General features: G+C 47.5%; 1 protein-coding gene across 1 annotated transcript; it reads left to right on the top strand.

The window, feature by feature from the left end:
* The first annotated feature begins 10,309 nt into the window (after positions 1-10,309).
* Positions 10,310-21,574, top strand: LOC148143232 (uncharacterized). The gene is made up of 2 exons (XM_087975699.1): positions 10,310-11,268; positions 21,141-21,574. Exons 1-2 carry the CDS (start codon positions 10,310-10,312, stop codon positions 21,460-21,462), a joined length of 1,281 nt encoding a protein of 426 aa, XP_087831825.1. The 3' UTR covers positions 21,463-21,574.
* The last annotated feature ends 1,366 nt before the right edge of the window (positions 21,575-22,940 follow it).

The following is a 22,940-nucleotide window of genomic DNA, read 5'->3' on the forward strand; positions in this document are numbered from 1 at the left end:
GATCAGCCATAATCTTCATGCATGGTGGAGCAGGCTGGATGGGCCAAATAGCCTACTCCTGCTTCTATTACTCCGAAACTATAACCCTGCATTTCCCATGGCTAACCCACCTAACCTGCACATCCCTGGACATTCTGGGCAATTTAGCCTGGCCAACCGAAATCACGGCCAGTGAGTAATGTAGTGATGTGGAAAATGAACATAAGAGAATGATAGAAAGGGACAAGGAGAGTAAATATACCAGCAATCAAAACTGGATACTAATGTCACAAAAATTGAAACTAAAAATGGTGTGTCTGAATGTGTGCTGCGTTGTGACAAAAGTGAATGAATTGACAACATACATTGAAGTGAATAATTGCAATCTGACACTCCTACAGAGACATGGCTTCAGGATGACAAGGATTGGATCCTGAATACTGAGGGTGTCCTCAAATGGGAAGCGAGGTAAAGGTGGAGGGTTGACACTGATAATCAAAGCACTGATCACAGGGTAGTCTGGTGTCAGCTCAGATTTCAGGTCCTGATTTCTCTGTCCTCTGTTGATCTCCCTGTTCCCTTCTGCAACTTTCTGGAACAATAAAACATTCAGTCAATCAAGCCCCAACCCACAATCTCCCAGCCTGTCAACCATCCAGGCATAGTGAAGTCACAGCAGGGAATCACACAAGAAAAATGAAACCAAATTTGAAATAAAAAGGTGCTTGTGTTTAATGTTTGTTCATTAGGAAGTAAACCAGAAATAGGGCTCTCCCAGGATTCTTATACTGCCCTATTTGAGGAATTCTCTTCCCCCTTATATCTAACTATTAGTACCCAGCTATGATTTACAACAATACTTACCCCAACAGAAGTAAGGCATCTGTTCTCAAATAGACAGAGACATACAGGATGGAAATAGACATTTTCTCTCTCTCATGCGCGCACACACCATACACACACATTCACTCCCGTGGACTTGTTTGTGTATGTTTGCAGAATTATATTTTCTGAGCTGGGCTGAAATGTCACTTTTTGTTATAAAACTTTAAGTTCTCTTGAGAAGGTGCCTTACAGGTAGTTCTGGGATTTGCATGTTAATGATGCCTGCAACCCAATCGAAAAGATGAAAGACTGAACAATCCAGGTTTGTTCAACATGTCATTTCAATTACATGGACACTGTCATTTCAGTGGCAGATCACTGTCATGTTTTTCCATAAATTCTATGTCTTATGACCTTATTCTCCACAACCACTTAATGAAGGAGCAGTGCTCCAAATGCTAGTGCTTTAAAACAAACCTATTGGTCTCCAACCTGGTGTTGTATGATTTTTAACTTTATCCATTTTAGGGGGGATTTGCTATGCTAAATTATCCATTGTGTGTCGGGATGTGCAGGTTAGGGTGGATTGGCGGTTCTAAATTACCCATAGTGCCCGGGGAGGGGGGTGGGCGTGGGGGAGATGTAAAAGAGATCTCAGGGGCAACGTTTTTGATGGAGAGGGTGGTGCAGTTATGGAATGAGCTGCCAGACGAGGTGGTGGGGTCTGGTACAATTCCAACAGTTAAAAGGCATGTGGATGGGTGTATGAGTACGAAGGGTTCAGTGGATCGGGACCAAGTGATGGCAAATGCGACTGGAGTCATAGAGATGTACAGCACGGAAACAGACCCTTTTGTCCAACTCATTCTTGCCGAACAGATAGCCAACCCAATGTAGTCCCAGCTGCCAGCACCCGGCCCATATAGGGGCCAAATGATGGCAAATGTGGCTAGATTAATTTAGGATATCTGGTCAGCTCGGACAAGTTGGGCCAAAGGGTCTGTTTCCGTGCTGTATGACTCTAATTATCTTTGGTGAAAGCAGAAGTGTGGTTGTGAAGACTGGACTTTTAGAGCAGCTTTCAAAGATGTTTTGCCCTGACTGGGAGCAGAAGAGTTTCACCGACGTGTGTCGGTGTTAATGCCTTGATGTCTCAATTTGCTCCCACCTTCCTGGGGACGTTAACCATTTTGTTCCACAAATAGCTGCATTGCAGGTTACCCCATGAATTGACACACTTATGTTTGCTTCCCAGAATCAGACCTGCTCACTGTCAACTGTATCCCAGTGTTGTGGAGGTATCCAAAATGCAGAGAGATGTCAGTCTTTAGATTTTTGCTTTTCTGCCCCTTTAAGATCCTGAATCAGCACCTTCAGGGAATTAGAGTGGAGTGAGAACAGAGGGGAAGGGAGAGTGGGATGGTGCTTTCAATTTTGTGGAATAACAAAAGAAAAGAATATTCCACAGAAAGTAGAATTCCTTGTTCAGAATTTCTACCCTGCACTGACAGTGATGGCTTTTGTAATATCTTTTCACAGAGTATTTGAAGATCTGAAGACGGAAGTTTCAAAATCAACAGATGAAGGCCTTATGCCCAAAATGTTGACTCTCCTGCTCCTCAGATGCTGCCTGACCTGCTGTGCTTTTCCAGCACTGCACTTTTCAAATCTGACTCTCCAGTGTCTGCAGTCCTCACTTTGACAGTCACTCAATCCATCGGGATTGCAACAGTTTTCAACTATGATTCTGTGAGAAGGAGCAAAGCGTTTTGGTTCCTGTTTGGGGACGTTTTCAGCATCAGTGGGACTGGATGAGAGACCCTACCATTGCAGTGTACTGAGTGTGGAGCCTGAAGCAGTTATATGGCCTGGAAAGAGGAATTCACGGTGGGGATAGGCTCTGCACACGTTTGTGTGTGGCTGACGCTCCGGCCATGGAGAAACCAGAGGAATCCCGCCCTGTGGAGAAACCGTGGAAGTGTGGCAACTGCAAAAAAGGCTTCCGTTTCCCATCTGCCCTGGAGACTCATCGGCACACACACACTGGGGAGAGGCGATTCCCCTGCCCTGTCTGTGGGAAGGGCTTCAGTGATTCCACCAACCTCCACACACACCAGCGGGTCCACACGGGGGAGAGGCCCTTCAGCTGCCACTTGTGTGGAAAGGCCTTTTCCCAGGCCTCCAACCTCCAGACCCACCGGCGTGTCCACACAGGTGAGAGGCCCTTCAGCTGCCACGAGTGTGGAAAGGCCTTTTCCCAGGCCTCCAACTCCCGACCCACCGGCGGGTCCACACGGGGGAGAGGCCCTTCAGCTGCCCCGAGTGCGGGAAGGCCTTCACCCGCTCCTCCTACCTGGGGAGCCACCAGCGAGTTCGTGTGCCATCGCAGGGGGATTGAAGGAATGACGGCCGAGTGCCATTATCGACTGGACTATCAACTCGGTTCCGGGGACTCCCGGGTTCGATTCCCACCGCGGTAGATGGTGGAATTGGAATTTAGTCAGAAATCTGGAGTTCAGAATCTAACGGTGAAACCATTGTCAGTGGGGTGGGGGTGGAAGAAAACCCCCATCTGATTCACTCAGTTCTTTTTTAGGGAAATAAACTGTCGTTGTGGGAGAGGATTCACTCAGTCGTCCCAGCTGCATCCTTTACCCGGTCTGGCCTACACGTGACTCCAGACCCACAGCAGTATGATTGACTCTGCACTGCCCATCCAACTTACTTGGATACAGGATACGGGTTGAAAATGCTGAGTGAGGCAATACTTTCTCCGGTTTAAGGATGTACCAAAGATCCAATTACAAAGGGCAACTTGGTGGTGACCAATAATGAAGCAAGTGAGGGGTTGGAGCGAGTGTGTGCACTTTGACTGTGAGCTGTTTTTAAAACATTGCTACTTTTTCTATGCCTTTCTGCTGGGAGATTCTGAAGCTGTAACAAAGTTGGGTCGCAATAAAGATTACCTGAACTTCATGCCGAGCTCAGACTCTCATTGACAGCTTTGAATTGCAACAGATTTTGTTTTAAAACTGCACGTTTCGTACAGGTGAAAGTGAGAACTGCTGATGCTGGAGATTAGAGTCAAGATGAGTGGTGCTGGCAAAGCACAGCAGGTCAGGCAGCATCCGAGGAGCAGGAAAATCGACATTTCGGGCAATATTGATTTTCCTGCTCCTCAGATGCTGCCTGACCTGCTGTGCTTATTTCTGACAGCTTCCTGGACGATGTTTCCAATGTTGTGTATCAGTTGCAGCAGTGAATGAGTAGCCAGTATTGTTAGAAATTTGTGAATTTTTCAGGAGTGCAGGTACTACATCATCCCATTGTCATTGTACAGTTTCCTGGCAGCACTGGGAGGTGTGGTTGTGTCCACTGGAAACGATGTGGAGGTGCCGGTGTTGGACTGGGGTGGATAAAGTTAAAAATCACACAACACCAGGTTATCTTCCAAATGGTTTATTTGGAAGCACTGGCTTTTGGAGCGCTGCTCCTTCATCAGGTAGCTGTGGAGCAGAATCATAAGACACAGAATTTTTCGCAAAAGCTGACGGTGTCATGCAACTGATAAGATATTGAATAAATCTAGATTGCGGATTAGTCTTTCATCTTTTACCAATGGTTGCAGGTTTCAGTTCATTAATATGTAAACCACAGAATTACTTTTAATTCACCTTGTCGAGATGGTTTAAGGTTTAATAAAAATAGGTGACATCTCAGCTCAGATACTGCATAAAAGGTGTGAGGTTCGAGTCTGTATCCCAATCTTGAATCTTGAATCAGTGAGACGTAGTGGGCGGCACGGTGGCACAGTGGTTAACACTGCTGCCTCACAGCGCCAGAGACCCGGGTTCAATTCCCGCCTCAGGCGACTGACTGTGTGGAGTTTGCACGTTCTCCCCGTGTCTGCGTGGGTTTCCTCCGGGTGCTCCGGTTTCCTCCCACAGTCCAAAGATGTGCAGGTCAGGTGAATTGGCCATGCTAAATTGCCCATAGTGTTAGGTAAGGGGTAAATGTAGGGGTATGGGTGGGTTGCGCTTCAGCCGGTCGGTGTGGACTTGTTGGGCCGAAGGGCCTGTTTCTGCACTGTAATGTAATCTAATCTAATCTAAAAAAAGATTTGTTCTATTAACCAAAGTGGGAATTTATAAAATATTACATGGATTATAAAATATTACATGCAGTGTGTGTGGTTTTTGAGCAAAATTGAATATATCTGCAAATATAATTCTGCAAATGCAAATTCACCGCAATAGACTTATGTGAGACTGTGTGTGCACACGAGAGTGTGCGTGCATGCGAGTTTGTGTGTGCATGCTAATGAAGTGTGTGTTTGATGGAGTATAAGCTTGTGAGACGGTGTGAGTGTTAGGGTGTGTGTGAGAGTGTCCGAAAGAGCGTGACAGATGAAGGGAAGATGTTGCATTTTGCTAAAACAAGGGCAGAACTTGTCCAGTTAATGGTAGGACCCTGCTTTATGTTGGAGAACAGAGAGACATGGTGGGGGAGGGGTTCAGGTACATAAAGTTAAACATTTCTCAACACCAGGTTATCGTCCAACTGGTTTATTTGGAAGCACGAGATTTTGGAGCACTGCTCCTTCATGGGGTGTTTGTGGAGCAGGATCATAAGACACAACCACCTGATGAAGGAGCAGTGCTCCAAAGGATAATGCTTGCAAATGTGCCTGTTGGAGTATCACCTGGTGTGGTGTGAATTTTAACTTCGTACACCCCAGTCCAACACCAGCATCTCCAAACCGGGGACATAGTTCTTTGGAAGTTGCATCATTGGTAGACAGGGTTGTGAAAGAGGCGTTTAGCACACTTTCCTTCATTGTTCACACTGTTCAGTGCAGGAGTTGGGACATCACGTTGTGGTTGTACAGGATATTGGTGAGACCACGTGGAGAGGACTGAGTACACTTCTGTTCGCCCTATTGTCGGATGACCTTATTTCGATTTATAAAGTCATGGAGCGTGTAGGAAAAGTAAATATCACAGGGGGAAGAAAGGGGGGCTCTCCCCTTTTTAACTTCTCTTGGCATTCAGACACTGAAATTCCGTCAGTAACAACAGCATCGCCAGAGAGGAGACTGCGCATGCTCGTCGGTACAAGGATGAAACTGCGCATGCTCCTCACTGCACGCAAAGCCCGCCTCGCGACTTTCTTTTGGAGGACCAATCGGAAGTCTTGGAGGACCGGAAGGTGACTGGTCCTCCTGCCAATCAGTGCCTTCCTATTGTCTGATTGCAGAAGTTGGAACACGAGCTTCGGAAGCTGCTGCTGCTCTGTCTCTGAATGGAGAGTGAGTTTGTTCTAGACTGCAACCTCCCTACTCTGTCAACCATCTGTGAGTACGGCATTCTCTTCTCAACTCCTTTTCCTTTTTTTTTCATTCTTGGATTCAATCTTTTTTCTTCCCTTTCCTTTCGGTTGCTGCAAATGAATGCACGGCGTGGACCGATTCGGGAAAAGGTTTTCATAAACAGAGAGTGGTTCATGTATGGAATGAATGTCCAGAGGTAGTGTTGGATGCACAACTCCAACAAGACCTCACCAACCCTCTGAAGAGCAACCCACCCAGACCCACTCCCCTACATTCACCCCTTCACCTGACACTACAGGCAATTTAGCATGGCCAATTCACCTAACCCGCACATCTTTTGACTGTGGGAGGAAACCAGAGCACCCGGAGGAAACCCACACAGACAGTTGCCCGAGGCAGGAATTGAACCCGAGTCTCTGGCGCTGTGAGGCAGCAGTGCTACTCACTGTGCCACCGTGCCATTTAGGACAGATGAGGAGGAACTGCTTTTCCTGGAGAGCAGTCAATCTATGGAGTTCTCTGCCCAAGGAATCAGTAGAGGCATCTTCATTAAGTATATTCAAGACACAATTGTATGGGTTTTCATGGTCAGGGAATTAAGGGTAGTTGGGATAATGCAGGGAGGAAGAGCTGAGCCAATGGATATATCAGCCATGATCAGCTCGAATTTCAGTTTCCCACAGAGTAAGATATTGGTCTGTTCTCTGCTCTGCTGGATTTCTGCTGAAGCCTTGATCCCCACCCCCACACCGTCTGGAACAATAAAACATTCAGTTATTCAAGACTCAAGCCACAATCTCTCAGCCTGTCAACCATCCAGACACAGAGTGTAGTCCTAGCTGGGAATCAAACAAGAGAAACAGAACAAAATTAGAAATAAATAAATGCTCATGCTTAATGTTTGTTCATGAGGAAGTAAACCAGGAATAGGGCTCTCCCAGGATTCTTATAGTGCCCCTCTTGAGGCATTCTCTCACCCTAACATCTAACTATGCATACCCCGCTATGATTTACAACAATATTTACACCAACAGAAATAAAGCATCTGTTATCAAGTAGACATAGGGATATACAGCACAAATAGACTTTTCTCTGTCTCATTCACACACACATCCATGGGGGTGAATTTGTATTTGCAGAATTATATTTGCAGAAACATTCTATTTTTCTCAAAATATTCACAACCTGCAGGCTGTTCAATCCATGTAATATTTTGTAAATTCCACTTTGGAAATAGAACCAGTCTGACTCAAGATTGGGATACAGACAGACTCTGAATTCACACTTTTAATGCATTGTCAGAGCTGAGATGTCACGTTTTGTTCTCAAACCTTGAGTTATCTCAAGAAGATGTCTTTCAGGAAATTCTGGGATTTACAAATGAATGATATGAGCAGCCCATACTAAAAGATGAAAGACTTAACAATCCAGTGTTTTTCTACATATCATTTCAGTGCACTGTAATGTTTTTCCATCCATTCTGTGCCTTATGATTTTATTCTCCACAATTACCTGATGAAGGAGCCATGCTCCGAGGGCTAGTCATAGAGTCATAAAGCTGTACAGCACGGAAACAGACCCTTCGGCCCAACTCATCCATGCCGACCAGATATTACAACCCAATCTAATCCCCCCTGGCAGCACCCGGCCCATATCCCTCCAAACCCTTCCTATTCATATACCCAACCAAATGCCTCTTAAACATTGCAATTGTACCCACCTCCACCACTTCCTCTGGCAGTTCATTCCATACATGCACAACCCTCTGCATGAAAAGTTGTCCCTTAGGTCCCTTTCAAATCTTTCCCTTCTCACCTTAAACCTATGCCTTCTAGTTTTTGACTCCCCCACCCTGGGGGGAAAAGACCTAGGCCATTTGCTCTATCTATGCCCCTCATGACTTTATAAACCTCTCTACGGTCACCCCTCAGGCTCTGATGCTCCAGGGTAAAATAAATGCCCCAACCCCTCTCTCAGTCTGTGTAACTGGTTAAAGCTCTTTTCCAAAGTCAGTTCACTGGGGCACACACACTCATACTGTGTAACCAGTTAAAGCTCAGTTCACTGGTGTGTTCCTCTCTGAGTGCTCCTCCACTCACACTGATGTCCAGTACCTTTTGAAGCAGGTCGAATGGATTTCTCTTTCCAGACTCAACCCCCCCCCCCCCCCCCGCCCCCCCCCCCCCAATGATATTGAGTGACCATGTCAGATCTTGTTATGGAATTTCCTCCAAGATTTCTGTCTGCAGATCCTCCCCTTCTGATACCCTGTTAGCAAAGTTGAAACAAGTCATCCCTGTCTGTACCGAATAGAAATTCTGATTATATTGTATGTGTCTATGTTTAAAGTACTAACCCAGTAACATACAAATGGTACTATTGATTTAAAATACACAGGAGACGTGAGGAAGGAGATGTCAGGACCTGGCACTCTCTGAACCCTAACAGGGTGTTCCAAGTGGTAGTGCAAACATTTCAAAATGAAGTAGATGGCCATAGAGCTGTACAGTACAGAAACAGTCCATCTCGTCCATGCTGACTAGATATCTGAAATTAATCTATCCTATTTACCAGCACTTGGCCCATATCCCTCTAAACCCTACCCATTCACGTACCCATCCAGCTGCCTTTTGGTCCAGCCTCCACCACTTCCTCCTGCAGCTCATTCTATACATTTACTACCCTCTGTGTGAAAAGGTTGCCATTCAGATCTCTTTTGCTTTTTCCCCCCTCACCTTAAACCTATGCTCTCTTGTTCTGGACCTCCCCCTCCCCCCACCGCAGGGAAAAGATTTTGCCTATTTATCCTATCCATGCCCTTCATGATTTTATAAACCTCTATAAGGTCACCCCTTAGCCTCCAACGCTCCAGGGAAAACAGCCCTAGCCTCCCTTTAGTTCAAATCCTCCAACCCTGGCAATATCCTTGTAAATGTTTCTGAGCCCTTTCAAGTTTCACAACATCTTACTGATAGGAAGGAAACCAGAATTGTGCACAATGTTCCAAATGTGGCCTAACCAATGTCCTGTACTGCGACAACATAACTTCCCAAATCCTATACTCAGAGGATTGGGAAACTTTTCAAAACTTACAAAAGACAACCGGGAAAGAATGGAGGGAAAAACCGAACCTTTGAAGGTCAGCTTGGAGGCATAAAGGTCTCAGGACAGGGGGGTAGGGATGACCCCAGCTATGGGCCACGTGTGAGCAAACGGTTCCAGATTGATTTACGATATCTGGTCGGTACAGACGAGTTGGACCGAATGGTCTGTTTCTGTACTGTATACCTCTATGACTCTGGCTTTCCACTAATGTTTGCCATGTCAGTATATTCAATTTCTCTCTGGTGTCATTTTGCTTCCCCTTCCCAGGGATGTTAAGCATTTTGTGTCTGGTTGTTCCTAAAGAAGCTGCGTGGCAGGTTCATCCTGAATTGACACACATTTTATTTGCTTCCCAAAATCAGACCTGCTCACTCTCAGCAGGATCCCAGTGTTGTGAAAGATATTAACTTTCAGGTGGAAGTATCCAAAATTCAGAGAGATGTCAGTCTTGATGTTTTTGCTTTTCTGCCCCTGTAAGATCCTGAATCAGCACCTTCCGGGGAATTGGTTAGAGCGGAGTGAGAACAGAGGGGGAGAGAGAGTGGGATGGTGCTTTCAATTTTGTGGAATAATAAAAGAATATTCTGCAGAAAGTAGAATTGCTTGTTCAGAATTTCTACCCTGGGACGGCAGTGATGGCTTTTGTAATCTCTTTTTACAGCGTATTTGAAGATCTGATGGCGGAAGTTTCTCAATCAACAGATGAAGGCTTATGCCCAAAACATTGACCCTCCTGCTCCTCAGATGCTGTCTGACATCACTGTGCTTTTTCCAGTGCCACATTTTTCGACTGACTCTCAAGCATTTGCGATCCTCACTTCGCTGTCAATGTTTGACAGTCACTCAGTCCACCAGGACCGCAACGATTTTCGACTGATTTCTGTGAAAGGGATCAAAGCTTTTTGGTTCCTGACTGACTGAGTATGTTTTCAGCATCAGTGGGACTGGACGAGAGACCCTACTGTTGCAGCGCACTAATTGTGGAGCGTGTAGCAGCTATACGACCTGGAAAGAGGAATTCACAACAAGGAGGGGCTGGAAATTTGTTTGTGTGTGGCTGAAGCTTCATCCATGGAGAAACCCGAGGAATCCCGTCCCGTGGAGAAACAATGGAAGTGTGGCGACTGTGGGAAAGGCTTCCGTTTCCCGTCTACCCTGGAGACTCATCGGCGCAGTCACACCGGGGAGAGGCCATTCCCCTGCCCTGTCTGTGGGAAGGCCTTCAGACATTACTCCCACCTGCTGGCCCACCGGCGGAACCACACGGGGGAGAGGCCCTTCAGCTGCCCAGATTGTGGGAAGGTCTTCATGTTTTTCTCTGGCCTGTTGGCCCACCGGCGGGTCCACACGGGAGAGAGGCCCTTCAGCTGCTCTGAGTGCGGGAAGGGCTTCAACTATCCCTCCAACCTGCTGAGGCACCAGCCATTCCACACAGGAGAGAGGCCCTTCAGCTGCTCTGAGTGCGGGAAGGCCTTCAGCAATTACTCCAACCTCCAGACCCACCGGCGGATCCACACGGGGGAGAGGCCCTTCAGCTGCCCTGAGTGCGAAAAGGCCTTTACCCGGGCCTCCTCCCTGATGAGGCACCGGCAGATCCACACGGGGGAGAGGCCCTTCAGCTGTCCTGAGTGTGGGAAGGCCTTCAGCAGTTCCTCCACCCTGCTGATCCACCAGCGTGTCCACACGGGGGAGAGGCCGTTCACCTGCTCTCAGTGCGGGAAGGGCTTCACCTGCTCCTCCAACCTGCTGACCCACCAGCGGGTCCACACCGGGGAGAGGCCCTTCAGCTGCCCGGAGTGCGGGAAGACCTTCAGCACGTCCTCCTCCCTGCTGACGCACCAGCGGATCCACACGGGGGAGCGGCCCTTCAGCTGCTCCGAGTGCGGGAAGGCCTTTACCCAAGTCTCCAACCTGATGAGGCACCAACAGACCCACACAGGGGAGAGGCCCTTCAGCTGCCCCGAGTGTGGGAAGGCCTTTACCCAGACCTCCACCCTGCTGACCCACCAGCGGGTCCATACAGGGGAGAGGCCATTCACCTGCTCTCAGTGCGGGAAGGACTTCACCTACTCCTCCAACTTGCGGAAGCACCAGCGAATTCACGTGCCATCGCAGGGGATTGAAGGAGTGACGGCCGAGTGCCATTATCGATTGGACTATCAACCCGGTTCCGGGGACTCCTGGATTCGAATCCCGCCATGACAGATGGCAGAATTGGTATTCGGTCAGAAATGTGGAGTTTGGAATCGAACTATGAGACCGTTTCAGGGAGGGGGAGGTGGGGGGGGGGAGAAAGCCCCCATCTGATTCACTCTCTCCCTTGTTAGGGAAGGGAACCGCCTTTGTGGGAAAGGATTCACTCAGTCGTTCCAGCTGCATCCTTTACCACGTCTGCCTTACACGTGACTCCAGACCCACAGCAGTCTGGTTGACTCTACACTGCCCCTTCCTGGCAAATGAGCAGGGAGAAACTTACTTGGAGACAGGATATGGGTTGAAATTGCTGAGTGAGGCAATACTTCCTCCGGGTTACAGCTTTTCAAAGGATCCAATTACAAAGGGACAACTTGGTGCTGGCCAATAGTAAAGACAGTGAGGGGGGTGGGACAGGTGAGGTGTAGTGTGTGCGCTTTCACCTTGAGCTGTTCAAAAAGCAACTGCTTTTTCTCTGCCTTTTTGCTGGGGGGATGAAGCTGTAACAAAGTTGGGTTGCAATAAAGGTTACCTGAACTTACCACCGGAGGTTTTTGTTTTAAAGCTGCTCATTTCTTTCAGCCTCCTGTGCTAAGTTTAGAACATAGAACAAAGAACATAGAACAATACAGCGCAGAACAGGCCCTTCGGCCCTCGATGCTGCACCGACCTATGAACTATTCTCAGCTCGTTCCCCTACACTATCCCAAAATCATCCATGCGCTTATCTAAGGATTGTTTAAATCTCCATAATGTGGCTGAGTTGACTACCTTAGCAGGTAGGGCATTCCACGCCCTCCCCACTCTCTGCATAAAGAACTTGCTTCTGACATCTGTCTTAAATCTGTCACCCCTCAATTTGTAGTTATGCCCCCCCCCCCCCCCCCCCCATCGTACAAGCTGACGTCACCATCCTGGGAAAGAGTCTTTCACTGTCTCCCCTATCTAATCCTCTGATCATCTTGTATGTCTCTATCAAATCCCCCCTTAGCCTTCTACTTTCCAATGAGAACAGACCCAAGTCTCTCAGCCTTTCCTCATAAGACCCTCCCTCCAGACCAGGCAACATCCTGGTAAATCTCCTCTGCACCTTTTCCAATGCTTCCCACATCCTTCCTGAAATATGGAGGCCAGAACTATACACAATATTCCAAATGTGGCTGCACCTGTGTTTTGTATAGTTGCAGCATGATATTGCGGTTCCAGAACTCAATCCCTCTACGAATGAAACCTAACACTCCGTATACCTTTTTAACAGCACTATCTACCTGGGTGGCAACTTTCAGGGATCTATGTACATGGACTCCAAGATCACTGCCTTCCTGTTATTCTTCCCAAAGTGAATCACCTCACATTTAGCTGCATTGAACTCCATTTGCCACCTCTCAGTCCAACTCTGCTAATTCATCCACCTATGCCTGCATCTAAGTCATTTATAAAAATGACAAACCGCAGTAGTCCCAAAACAGATCCTTGTGGCACACCACTAGTAACCGGACACCAGGCTGAATATTTTCCATAAACCATCACTCGCTGCCTTCTTTCAGAAAGCCAGTTTCTAATCCAAACTGCTAAATCACCCTCAATCCCTTGCCTCTTCAAAGTTCGGGAAAAAATTTGTAGCTCGGGTGCACGTTGTTGTGGTTCTGTTCGCCGAGCTGGGAATTTGTGTTGCAGACGTTTTGTCCCCTGTCTAGGTGACACCATCACTATAAATGCTGGAGGAAACATCACAGAAGCGCTTCACAGCAGGCTCCCAAGCACTGAGGATGTCACCTAGAGAGGGGACAAAACGTTTGCAACACAAACTCCCAGCTCGGCGAACCAAACCACAACAACCCATGCCTCTGCAATTTCTCCAACAGCCTGCCATGTGGAACCTTATCAAAGGCTTTACTGAGGTCCATGTACACCACGTCAACTGCCCTACCCTCATCTCCATACTTGGTCACCTTCTCAAAAAACGCAATGAGGTTTGTGAGACATGATCTGTCCTTGATGAAACTATGGTGACTATCTGAAATCAAATTGTTGCTTGCTAGATGATTATAAATCCTATCTCTAATATTCCTTTCCAAAAGCTTTCCTTCAACAGAAGTAAGGCTCACTGGTCTATAATTACCTGGGTCATCTCTGCTGCCCTTCTTGAACAAGGGAACAACATTTGCAATCCTCCACTCTGGTACTAAACCTGTAGACAATGACGACTCAAATATCAAAGCCAAAGGTTCTGCTATCTCCTCCCTCGCTTCCCAGAGAATCCTTGGATAAATCCCATCGGGCTCAGGGCACTTGTCTACTTTCACTCCTTCTAGAATTGATAACACCTGTGTGCAACTAACCTTGATCCTTTCGAGTCTAATATCTCGTACCTCATTCTTCTCCTCTACAATATTCTCCTTTTCCTGAGTGAAGACCGATGAGAGATATTCATTAACACCTCTCCAATCTCCACAGGGCCCACATTCAACTTCCCACTTCTGTCTTTGATTGGCCCTATTCCTACCCTAATCATCCTTTTGTTCGTCACATACCTATCGAAAGCTTTAGGGTTCTCCTTTATTCTATGTGTTAAAGACTGCTCATGTCCTCTCTTTGCTCTTAACTCTCTCTTTAAATCCTTCCCAGCTTATCTGTAACTCTCCATTGCCTCATCTGAACCATCTTGCCTCATCAACACATAAGCCTCCTTCTTCTTTGTAACAAGAGATGCAATTTCTGTTGTAAACCACGGTTCCCTTACCTTATCACTTCCTCCCTGCCTGACAGGGACATACCTATCAAGGACACATAATATCTGTTCCTTAAACCAGCTCCACATTTCAATTGTTCCCATCCCCTGCATTTTGCTACCCTATTCTATGCATCCTAAATCTTGCCTAATTGCATTATAATTGCCCTTGCCCCATCGATAACTCTTGACCTGTGGCATGTTCCTATCCCTTTACATCGCTAAATGAAACCCAACTGAATTATGGTCATTATTTCCAAAGTACTCACCTTCCACTAAATCAAACATCTGGTCTGGTTCATTACCAAGCACCAGATCCAGAGTGACCTCCCCCCATGTCGGCCCTTCGACATACTGTGTCAGAAAGCCGTCCTGCACACACTGGACAAAAACTGATCCATACGACGTACTGCAGTGAAAGCATTTCCAGTCAATGTTGGGGAAATTAAAGTCCCCCATACTGACCACCCTGTTCCTTTCACTCCTACCCAGAATAATTTTTCTAATCCTCTCTTCCACCTCCCTGGAACTCTGCGGAGGCCTATAAAAAAAACTCCAAGCAGTGTAACCTCTCCTCTCCTGTTTCTAACCTCAGCCCATCTTACCTGAGTAGACGAGTCCTCATCAAAAGTTCTGTCAGCCACCGTTATACCATCCTTGACTAACAAGGACACGCCTCTCCTTCTTTTACCACCTTGGCTGTTCTTAATGAAAGATCAAAACCCTGGAATCTGAAACATCCTTTCCTCACCCTGCTCTCTCCATGTCTCTGAAATGGCCACAACATCCAAGTCCCAGGTACCTATCCGTGCTGCAAGCTCACCTACCTTATTGCGGATACACTTCAAACCACTTCGCTGTCTGCCAGCACATTCCTGTGACCCTGAAATCCTGTCCCAGTCCTTCCTGCTCTCATCCTCCTGTGCATTGCAGCTACACCCCCCAGTTCCCATCCCCCTGCTGAGCTAGTTTAAACCCACCCGAATGGCACCAGCAAATTTCCCACCCAGGATATTCGTACCCCTCTGGTTCAAGTGAAGACTATCCTGTTTGTACAAGTCCCACCTTCCCCAGAATGAGCCCCAATTATCCAAAAACCTGAAACCCTCCCTCCTGCACCATCCTTGCAGCCAGGTGTTCAGCTGATATCTCTCCCTATTCCTTGCCTTGCTATCACGTGGCATGGGTAACAAACCAGAGATAACCACTCTGTTTGTTCTAGCCCTCAGCTTCCACTCGAGCTCCCTGAAATCCTGCCTTACATCCCTATCCCTCTTTCTGTGGGAGCTTAAAAATGTTTTTGCAGATGGGTGAGGGTGTGTAGTGGGGGGAAGGGAAGGGGAACATTATACAAACAGTCACGGAATTCTTGTAGCATGTAGCATACTTAAGGCTAAGACTTTAATGAATATGGAGGGTCTTTTCAAGAAAATAGTTTTAAGCGAAGAAATAACTTGAAAGTGTTGTAGTTGACCACAAAAAGAAGCAGCAGGGGCATTTCACAATAAAGCTTATAGTATGATAAGAGAAACTGGATAAAAGAACAAGCTGTAACAAACAAGGAACAAAGAATGCAGACAAGGACAGCAGGATGGCCAGATAAGAAAATAACTGACAAGTGAGGTAATCGGCTTATGATAGGATGGGAAAAGGGAGGCGTGATTCTGGAACTTGTAAACTCAATAAGAAAGCGAACAGGCTCTGTTTTGGCACACTTTTCTGCTTGATTGCAGAAGCGTCCGGTACTTGCAAGATTGTAATAAATCGTTTTTGTTTCCAAGGCTTTGTCTCAGGCTGATTGATTTGTGAGTGAGTTCTGTTTCTCGCATGTCGACCTATGCCGTTGGTACCTCCATGGACCATGACTTGGGGTTGGAAACCCTATCCCTTCAAGACCCCAAAGATACGATCCGAGACATCACGCACCCTGGCACCTGGGAGGCAACACACTAACCGCGAGTCTTGTTCATTCCCAACAAACCTTCTATCTGACCCTCCAACTATCGAGTTCTCAATGACTAACACTCTCCTCGTTTCCCTCCTTCCCTTCTGGTGCAACAGGGACAGGTTCTGTGCCAGAGACCTGGGCCCCAGTGCATACACCTGGTAGGTCATTTTCCCCCCTCAACAGTATCCACTGACTGATACAGCAAGAAGGAAATACAAATAAGTCGTCCCTCCTCTCCCAGGAACCTCTACTCTCCGACTTCATATTTAAAACCTCAAATGAGTGACTCCCCACTCCTGGGAGGCAGCTGCCGTTGAAAAACAGAAAATGTCACCTTTTTTTTGTGGTTAGCACTGCTGCCGCACAGCACCAGAGCCCTGGGTTCAATTCCACCCCCCCCGCCCCCGCCCCGCGTCTGTGCGGGTATCCTTCCACAGTCCAAAGACGTGCGGGTAAGGGTGAATTGGCCAAGCTAAATTGCCCCGTAGTGTTGGGTGACGGGGAATGGGGCTGGGTGTTTTGCTCTTCGGCGAGTCGGTGTGGACTTGTTGGCCCGAAGGGCCTGTTTCCACACTGTAGGGAATCTGATCTAAAGTTCTGGAATTTATATATTGATGAACTGAAACCTGCAACCCATTCTAAAAGATGAAGGACTCAGCAGCGGTCCAGGTTTGTTCCAAATATTGCATCGGTTGCATGACACTGTGATGTTTTGCTATTAATTCTGTGTCTTATGATCCTGCAGCACAGCTACCCGCAGGAGGAGCAGCGCTGCAGAAGCTAGTGCTTCCAAATACACCTGGGTGGGCGGGGTTTACCAGGAGGGGCGGGGTTTAGCAGGAGGGCAGTGCTCATGGGCACGGCGTGTGTCGCGAGAGGGTCGCGCGCTAGTAGGCGGGGCGAGGCTCAGCAGGCGGTAAGGCGCGTCGCGCCAAACCTGGAGGCGCGCGGCTTTGTGGGTGGTTGTGCGTGGGTGCAGGGGGCGTGATTTTGACTCGCGCGGAGACCGCGGCGAAGGGGCGGGGTTTGGTGCGCTTGAGGGAAAGAGGTTTGGTTCCCAGAGGCGGGGCTTACGAGCTGAGTTCGGAAGGGGCGGGGTTTGTATCACCATGGCCGAGGAGGGGGCGGGACCAGGACTGTGCCGGAAGTGTGCCGCGGCCTGTTTCCTCCGCTGGAGCCTCGGCTGCAGCAAGTAAGGTAAAGCTTTACCAATATTTCCTTTTACAGAGTTTGTATTTAATAACCAGTAATGGCTACTCAATATTATCATAAAGTCCCAAAATGCAATTCATTTCAATCCATAACAGATAAGCACTAAGAGTTAATTTTCTACGGGATTCAACAGCCTCAGCACTAAAATGGTCTCACAAGGGAACGGCTGTGAATGTTATCACTTGGTGTCCTGTTCACACAGATTCACCGATGCTGAGGCAAACGTTCTTAATTGCCTTACAGCATCCTGTTATCACTTGGTGAGCCCAGGTGTCCCTATCTTTAAGTTCTCTCCTCTTTCTGAGCCTTCCTGCCTGTTTATTTATTCAATAATTCAGCATTACATTTTAGTATAAATGTTTAAAGACAGGTTTTATGGCTGTAGACTCACCCAGATGCCCACATCCTCATTCCTCCCTTTGATTGCACCGCGATCACTGAAAGAGAAGGCTAGTCCAAACAAATGCCCTTCAAGGTGGTCCAGCCATCAACATCCTGCAGAGCGGCACCACCATCCTCGCAGCTCATCTGGTCATATTTATCATCGCCATCGACACGTGTGGGTGAACCATCGGATCGCAAAAGCAGCATCTTCTGCGGCAAATCTCTATCACTAAGAGACCTCATAAGCCTAGCAATTAAATACCTAACAACACTAATACCGACAAACAGACATAGCTAAATTGATAAGCCAATTGTACCATCAGCCCGATCTGCAGTTTCCCCAACTGGTCCCTTCAGTCATTCTGTCAAGGAATACCTGGATTTCTTCTTGCATCTTAGTAATATTGCCAGTGAGATTGGGAATGCCCATAGTGCATTTATCTTGGACAATGGTGCAGACCTCACCCTCCTGGGCAAGTATATAGTCTAAGGCATACCGATTATCCCAGTTTACTCTGTTCCAGAGCCTCTTCACTCTTATTTTCTCGAATGGTCAGGCCGCAAAAGAGGGAATTGCGGTTCTTTTGACTTGTCACTCCTGCCGATCCTTCCAACCCCAGGGTACTCTGGATTCCCCAGCCTATCGGGTGTCCTGTATTGTCACCCAGTCCCTTGGGATCCTTCCAGTTGGAGCAATGTTGGCTGAGACCAACCGCTGCATCCTCCTCTGATGGAGGTTCCATAGACTTGTCCACTGGCCAGGACAAGGTACTGTTGTGGGAACAAGGGCTCTGATAGTGATCTTATGGGGGACATCTTTGCCAACAAGGACAAGGAAATTGGTAGCTTTACCTTAGCTGAAGAAATAATAGTCTGGTTTGATGTATATTAGGGAGAGTTTGTCTAAATCGGCTACTGAAATGTTACAGCAGGGGGTCTGGTCAGGTCTACAGGAGTAAAGGGTCGACGTTTTGCAAGAGGAGTTGCTTGAGCGCTGTAAAAAATGGGCCAAGTGACTCGAGCACTCGCACTATATGGGAGACAATGGTCCTCAGAATGCTGTTCCCATTGGGCTTTCCCTTAGCTCTATTGTACATGGTCTTGGTGACAGTATCAGATTCTGAAAAGAGAAAAGGCCTATAAATGCACAAGGAAAGGGTTCGGTTCCAGGTCCATGTGCCGCATAAGGCCTGCTGTACCCCAGCCGGTGTTTCACCAGCTGTTTGTATACACAGACCGGAGCTATTGGAAAGTGATATTTATCTTCGCAGGGACGGCAGTAGGAAGTCTGATGAATAGATTGGAATCGGGGTCTGGGGACGTGGCAAGTAAGTCATCTCCCGATAGAGAGGAGTAACATACTACTGCCTCTGGGGTGAAGAGCGTTCTGTGGGCCTGTATAAATAAGTTGTTTGTGGATTGAGGAGTTTCCCTATCAGGCTTCCCTTTTCTCGAGTCGGCCTGACCTGCAAAAAGGGATGGTGTTCCTGGGCGCCCTTAAAATATTTACCATAATAACGGGATTGATCATTTTTATCCTCACTAGGCTTGTGTCTGCAGGTAAAATCAAAAAGACAGGTTCGGTAACGACATGGTAACTTCCACTGATTTCTACTGTCCAGATGGACCATCTGGTCTTTCTGATGTAAGAGTCCATTGCAATAATCAATCTTCATCACGTTCCTCACGTCAAAGGCATCTGGTCCAGTGCACTGGACGACATCTCCTCAGCATGGGTGGTGGATAATCTCTGATCATTCCTGGTCGCATCCATACTTAGTGGCTTTCCCCAGCAGGATGTTGTACGTGATCAGAAAGGTGAGGAGATAGGCGATCCCCCACAAGTCCCTCCTCTTAGTTCAAGTATCTGTAATAAGATTAACATTAGAACAACAGCAAAATTCAAAAACCCAAATGGACAGGGTCCACTCCTTTTGTTGGGATTCCAGGATTCTCTCCTCCTCTTCCCCCCCTTTTGATTGGTGCGGTCAATCAATTTACAATGGAGCAGTTGGACCCAAGCTGAGTGCCCAGCGACTGTGACCGCCGTAGGGGTGGGAAGTAAAACCTGGAAGGGGCCATCCCAACGAGGTTGGAGACCTTTGCCCGTCCAGTTCTTGATGAGTACCAATGAACCAGGCTCTACGCCTGACGAGGCTGAAAGGGAGGGAACATTGCTGTAGGCCGCACGCTCCTGGGAGGGAAAGGCACGCATAACACTCGTTAGAGCAAGAACATAACCAATCATTGCTTCGGTCATGTGGTGGAAGTGGACTGAGAAGGGAGCTGAATCGTTCCAAGGGGTACGGAGGCAGTGACCAGAGAGACTCTCAGCTGGAGACAGTCGTGTCTTGCTCGCAGACATGGATCGCATCTGGAATAAGGCCACAGGGATTAGCATAACCAGGAGAGGCCAGACTCTGCCACTAATTTGACAAATCAGACCTGCTCACTCCTCAGCAGGATCCCAGTGTTGTGAAAGATATTAACTTTCAGGTGGAGGTATCTAAAATTCAGAGAGATGTCAGTCTTGATGTTTTTGCTTTTCTGCTCCTGTAAGATCCTGAATCAGCACCTTCAGGAGAATTAGTTAGAGCGGAGTGAGAACAGAGGGGGAAAGAGAGTGGGATGGTGCTTTCAATTTTGTGGAACAACAAAAGAAAAGAATATTCCACAGAAAGTAGAATTGTTTGTTCTGAATTTCTACCCTGCACTGATAGTGATGACTTTTGTAATCTGTTTTTAACAGTGTATTTGAAGATCTGAAGACTGAAGCTTCAAAGTCAACAGATGAAGGGCTTATGCCTGAAACCTTGATTCTCCTGCTCCTCTGATGCTGCCTGACCTGTTGTGCTTTTCCAGCGCCACACTTTTCGACACTGACTCTCCAGCATCTGCAGTCCTCACTTTGACGTCAATGTCTGACAGTCACTCACTCCATCGTGACCACAACAGTTTTCAACTATGATTCTGTGAGAAGGAGCAAAGCGTTTTGGTTCCTGTTTGGGTATGTTTTCAGCATCAGTGGGAATGGATGAGAGACCCTAACTGTTACAGCGCACTGAGTGTGGAGCCTGAAACAGTTATACAGCCTGGAAAGAGGAATTCACAGTGGGGAGGGGCTCCACACGCATTTGTGTGTAACTGAAGCTTCGGCCATGGAGAAACCCAAGGAATCCAGCCCCATGGAGAAACGGTGGAAGTGGCGACTGCGGGAAAAGCTCCCTGTCCCGTCTGTCCTGGAGGTGCAGTCACACCTCGGAGAGCCATTCCCCTGTCCCGTCTGCGGGAAGGGCTTCAGCACTTCCTCCACCCTGCTAACCCACCAATGGATCCACACTGGGGGGACGCCCTTCAACTGCCCAGTGTGCAGGAAGGCCTTCAGCGATTCCGCCATCCGGCTGAGGCACCAGCGGGTCCACACAGGGGAAGAGGCCCTTCAGCTGCCCCGAGTGCGGGAAGAAATTTACCCAGGCTTCCAACCTGCTGACCCACCAGCGGATCCACACAGGAGAGAGGCCCTTCAGCTGCCCCCTGTGCAGGAAGGGCTTCACCAGCTCTACCAACCTCCGGAGGCACCAGGGAGTTCATGTACCATCGCAGGGGGAGTTTAAGGCGCAATGGTCGAGTGCCAGTATCGACTGGACTATCAAGCCAGTTCCGGAGACTCCCGGGTTTGAATCCCACTGCAGCAGATGGCGCTATACAGGGTATGGGTTGAAATTGCTGAGTGAGTCAATACTTCCTCCAGGTTAAGGCTGTACCAAGGACCCAATTACAAAGGGACAACTTGGTGGTGACCAATAGTAAAGAAGTGAGGTGGGTTAGCATGTGCGCTTTGACCTTGAGCTGTTTAAAAAGCAGCTACTTTTTCTCTGCCTTTTTGCTGAGGGGGTTTGAAGCTGTAACAAAGTTGGATCTCAATAAAAGTTACCTGAATTTACCCCCGGCTCAGACTCTCATTGAAAGCTTTGAGCTCCGAGGTTTTTGTTTTAAAGCTGCTCATTTCTTTCAGCTTCCTGCACTAAGCTTCCAATGTCACGTATCAGATGGAACAGTGAATGAGCAGCCAGTTTCGTTAGAAATTGTAAATTTTTCAGGAGTGCAGAGTGTGTCATTTCATCGGCGTTGTAAAGTTTACTGGCAGCATTGGGAGTTGTGGGCTGTGCTCACTCGAAATGATGTGGAGCCGCCGGTGGTGGACTCGCCTGGATGAAGTTAAAAATCACACAACACCAGGTTATAGTCCAACAGGTTTATTTGGAAATGTGAGCTTTTGGAGCACGCTCCTTCATCGGGTAGCTGTGGAGCAGGATCATAAGACACAGATTTTATAGCAAAAGATCACAGTGTCATGCAACTGATAGGATATATTGAACAAACCAAGATTGCTGTTACCTCTTTCACCTTTTAGAATGCATTGCAGGTTTCAGTTCATTAATCTGTAAATACCAGAACATCTTTTGATTCATGTTCTCAAGATGGCAAGTTTTTTTTAAAAATACTGATAACTCAGCCCAGACATTAAAGGTGTGAGGACTGTCAATGTCCCAATTTTGAATCAGACTGGTTCTATTTCCAAAGTAGGAATGTATAAAATATTACATGGATTGACTGCCTGCAGACTGTGCACTTTTTGAGCAAAATTGAATGTATCTACAAACAATTCTGCCAATACAAATTTGCCCAAAAAGTGATATGTGAGTGCGTGCACGTGAGTTTATGCATGAGTGCACATAAGAGTGTGATTGAGTATATGCCTGTGAGTGTGTTGGGGGTGTATGTGTGGGTGTCTGAGAGAGCATGTGTGTATGAGTGAGGTATGAATAAAAGCAAGGGCTTGCGTTTTGCTAAAGCAAGGACGGTCAGGACTTGTACAGTTAATGGTAGGGCCCTGTGTCATGCTGTAAAAGAGAGACATGGTTGCGTTCAGGTACACAGTTCTTTGAAAGTTGCATAGCTGCTAGACAGGGTGGTCAAGAAGGCATTTAGCATACTTGCCTTCATTGTTCCCCCCACTGCGTATAGGAGTTGTGGCATCATGTTGAGGTTGTACAGGATGTTGGTGAGGCCACTTTCAGAGTACTGAGTATGGTTCGCGTGTCCCTTTAATAGAAAGAATACTATTAGAGAGGGTTCAGTCAAGATTTACCAGGATGTTGCCAGGACTGGAAGGGTTGGAGTTATAAGGAGAGGCTGGGACTTTATTCACTAGAACACAGGAGGTTGGGAGG

The sequence above is a fragment of the Chiloscyllium plagiosum genome, unplaced genomic scaffold (assembly GCF_037043375.1).
Source record: "Chiloscyllium plagiosum isolate Xiang-an unplaced genomic scaffold, Cpla_swu_hap1 HiC_scaffold_27, whole genome shotgun sequence".
Classification (NCBI taxonomy): Eukaryota; Metazoa; Chordata; class Chondrichthyes; order Orectolobiformes; family Hemiscylliidae; genus Chiloscyllium; species Chiloscyllium plagiosum.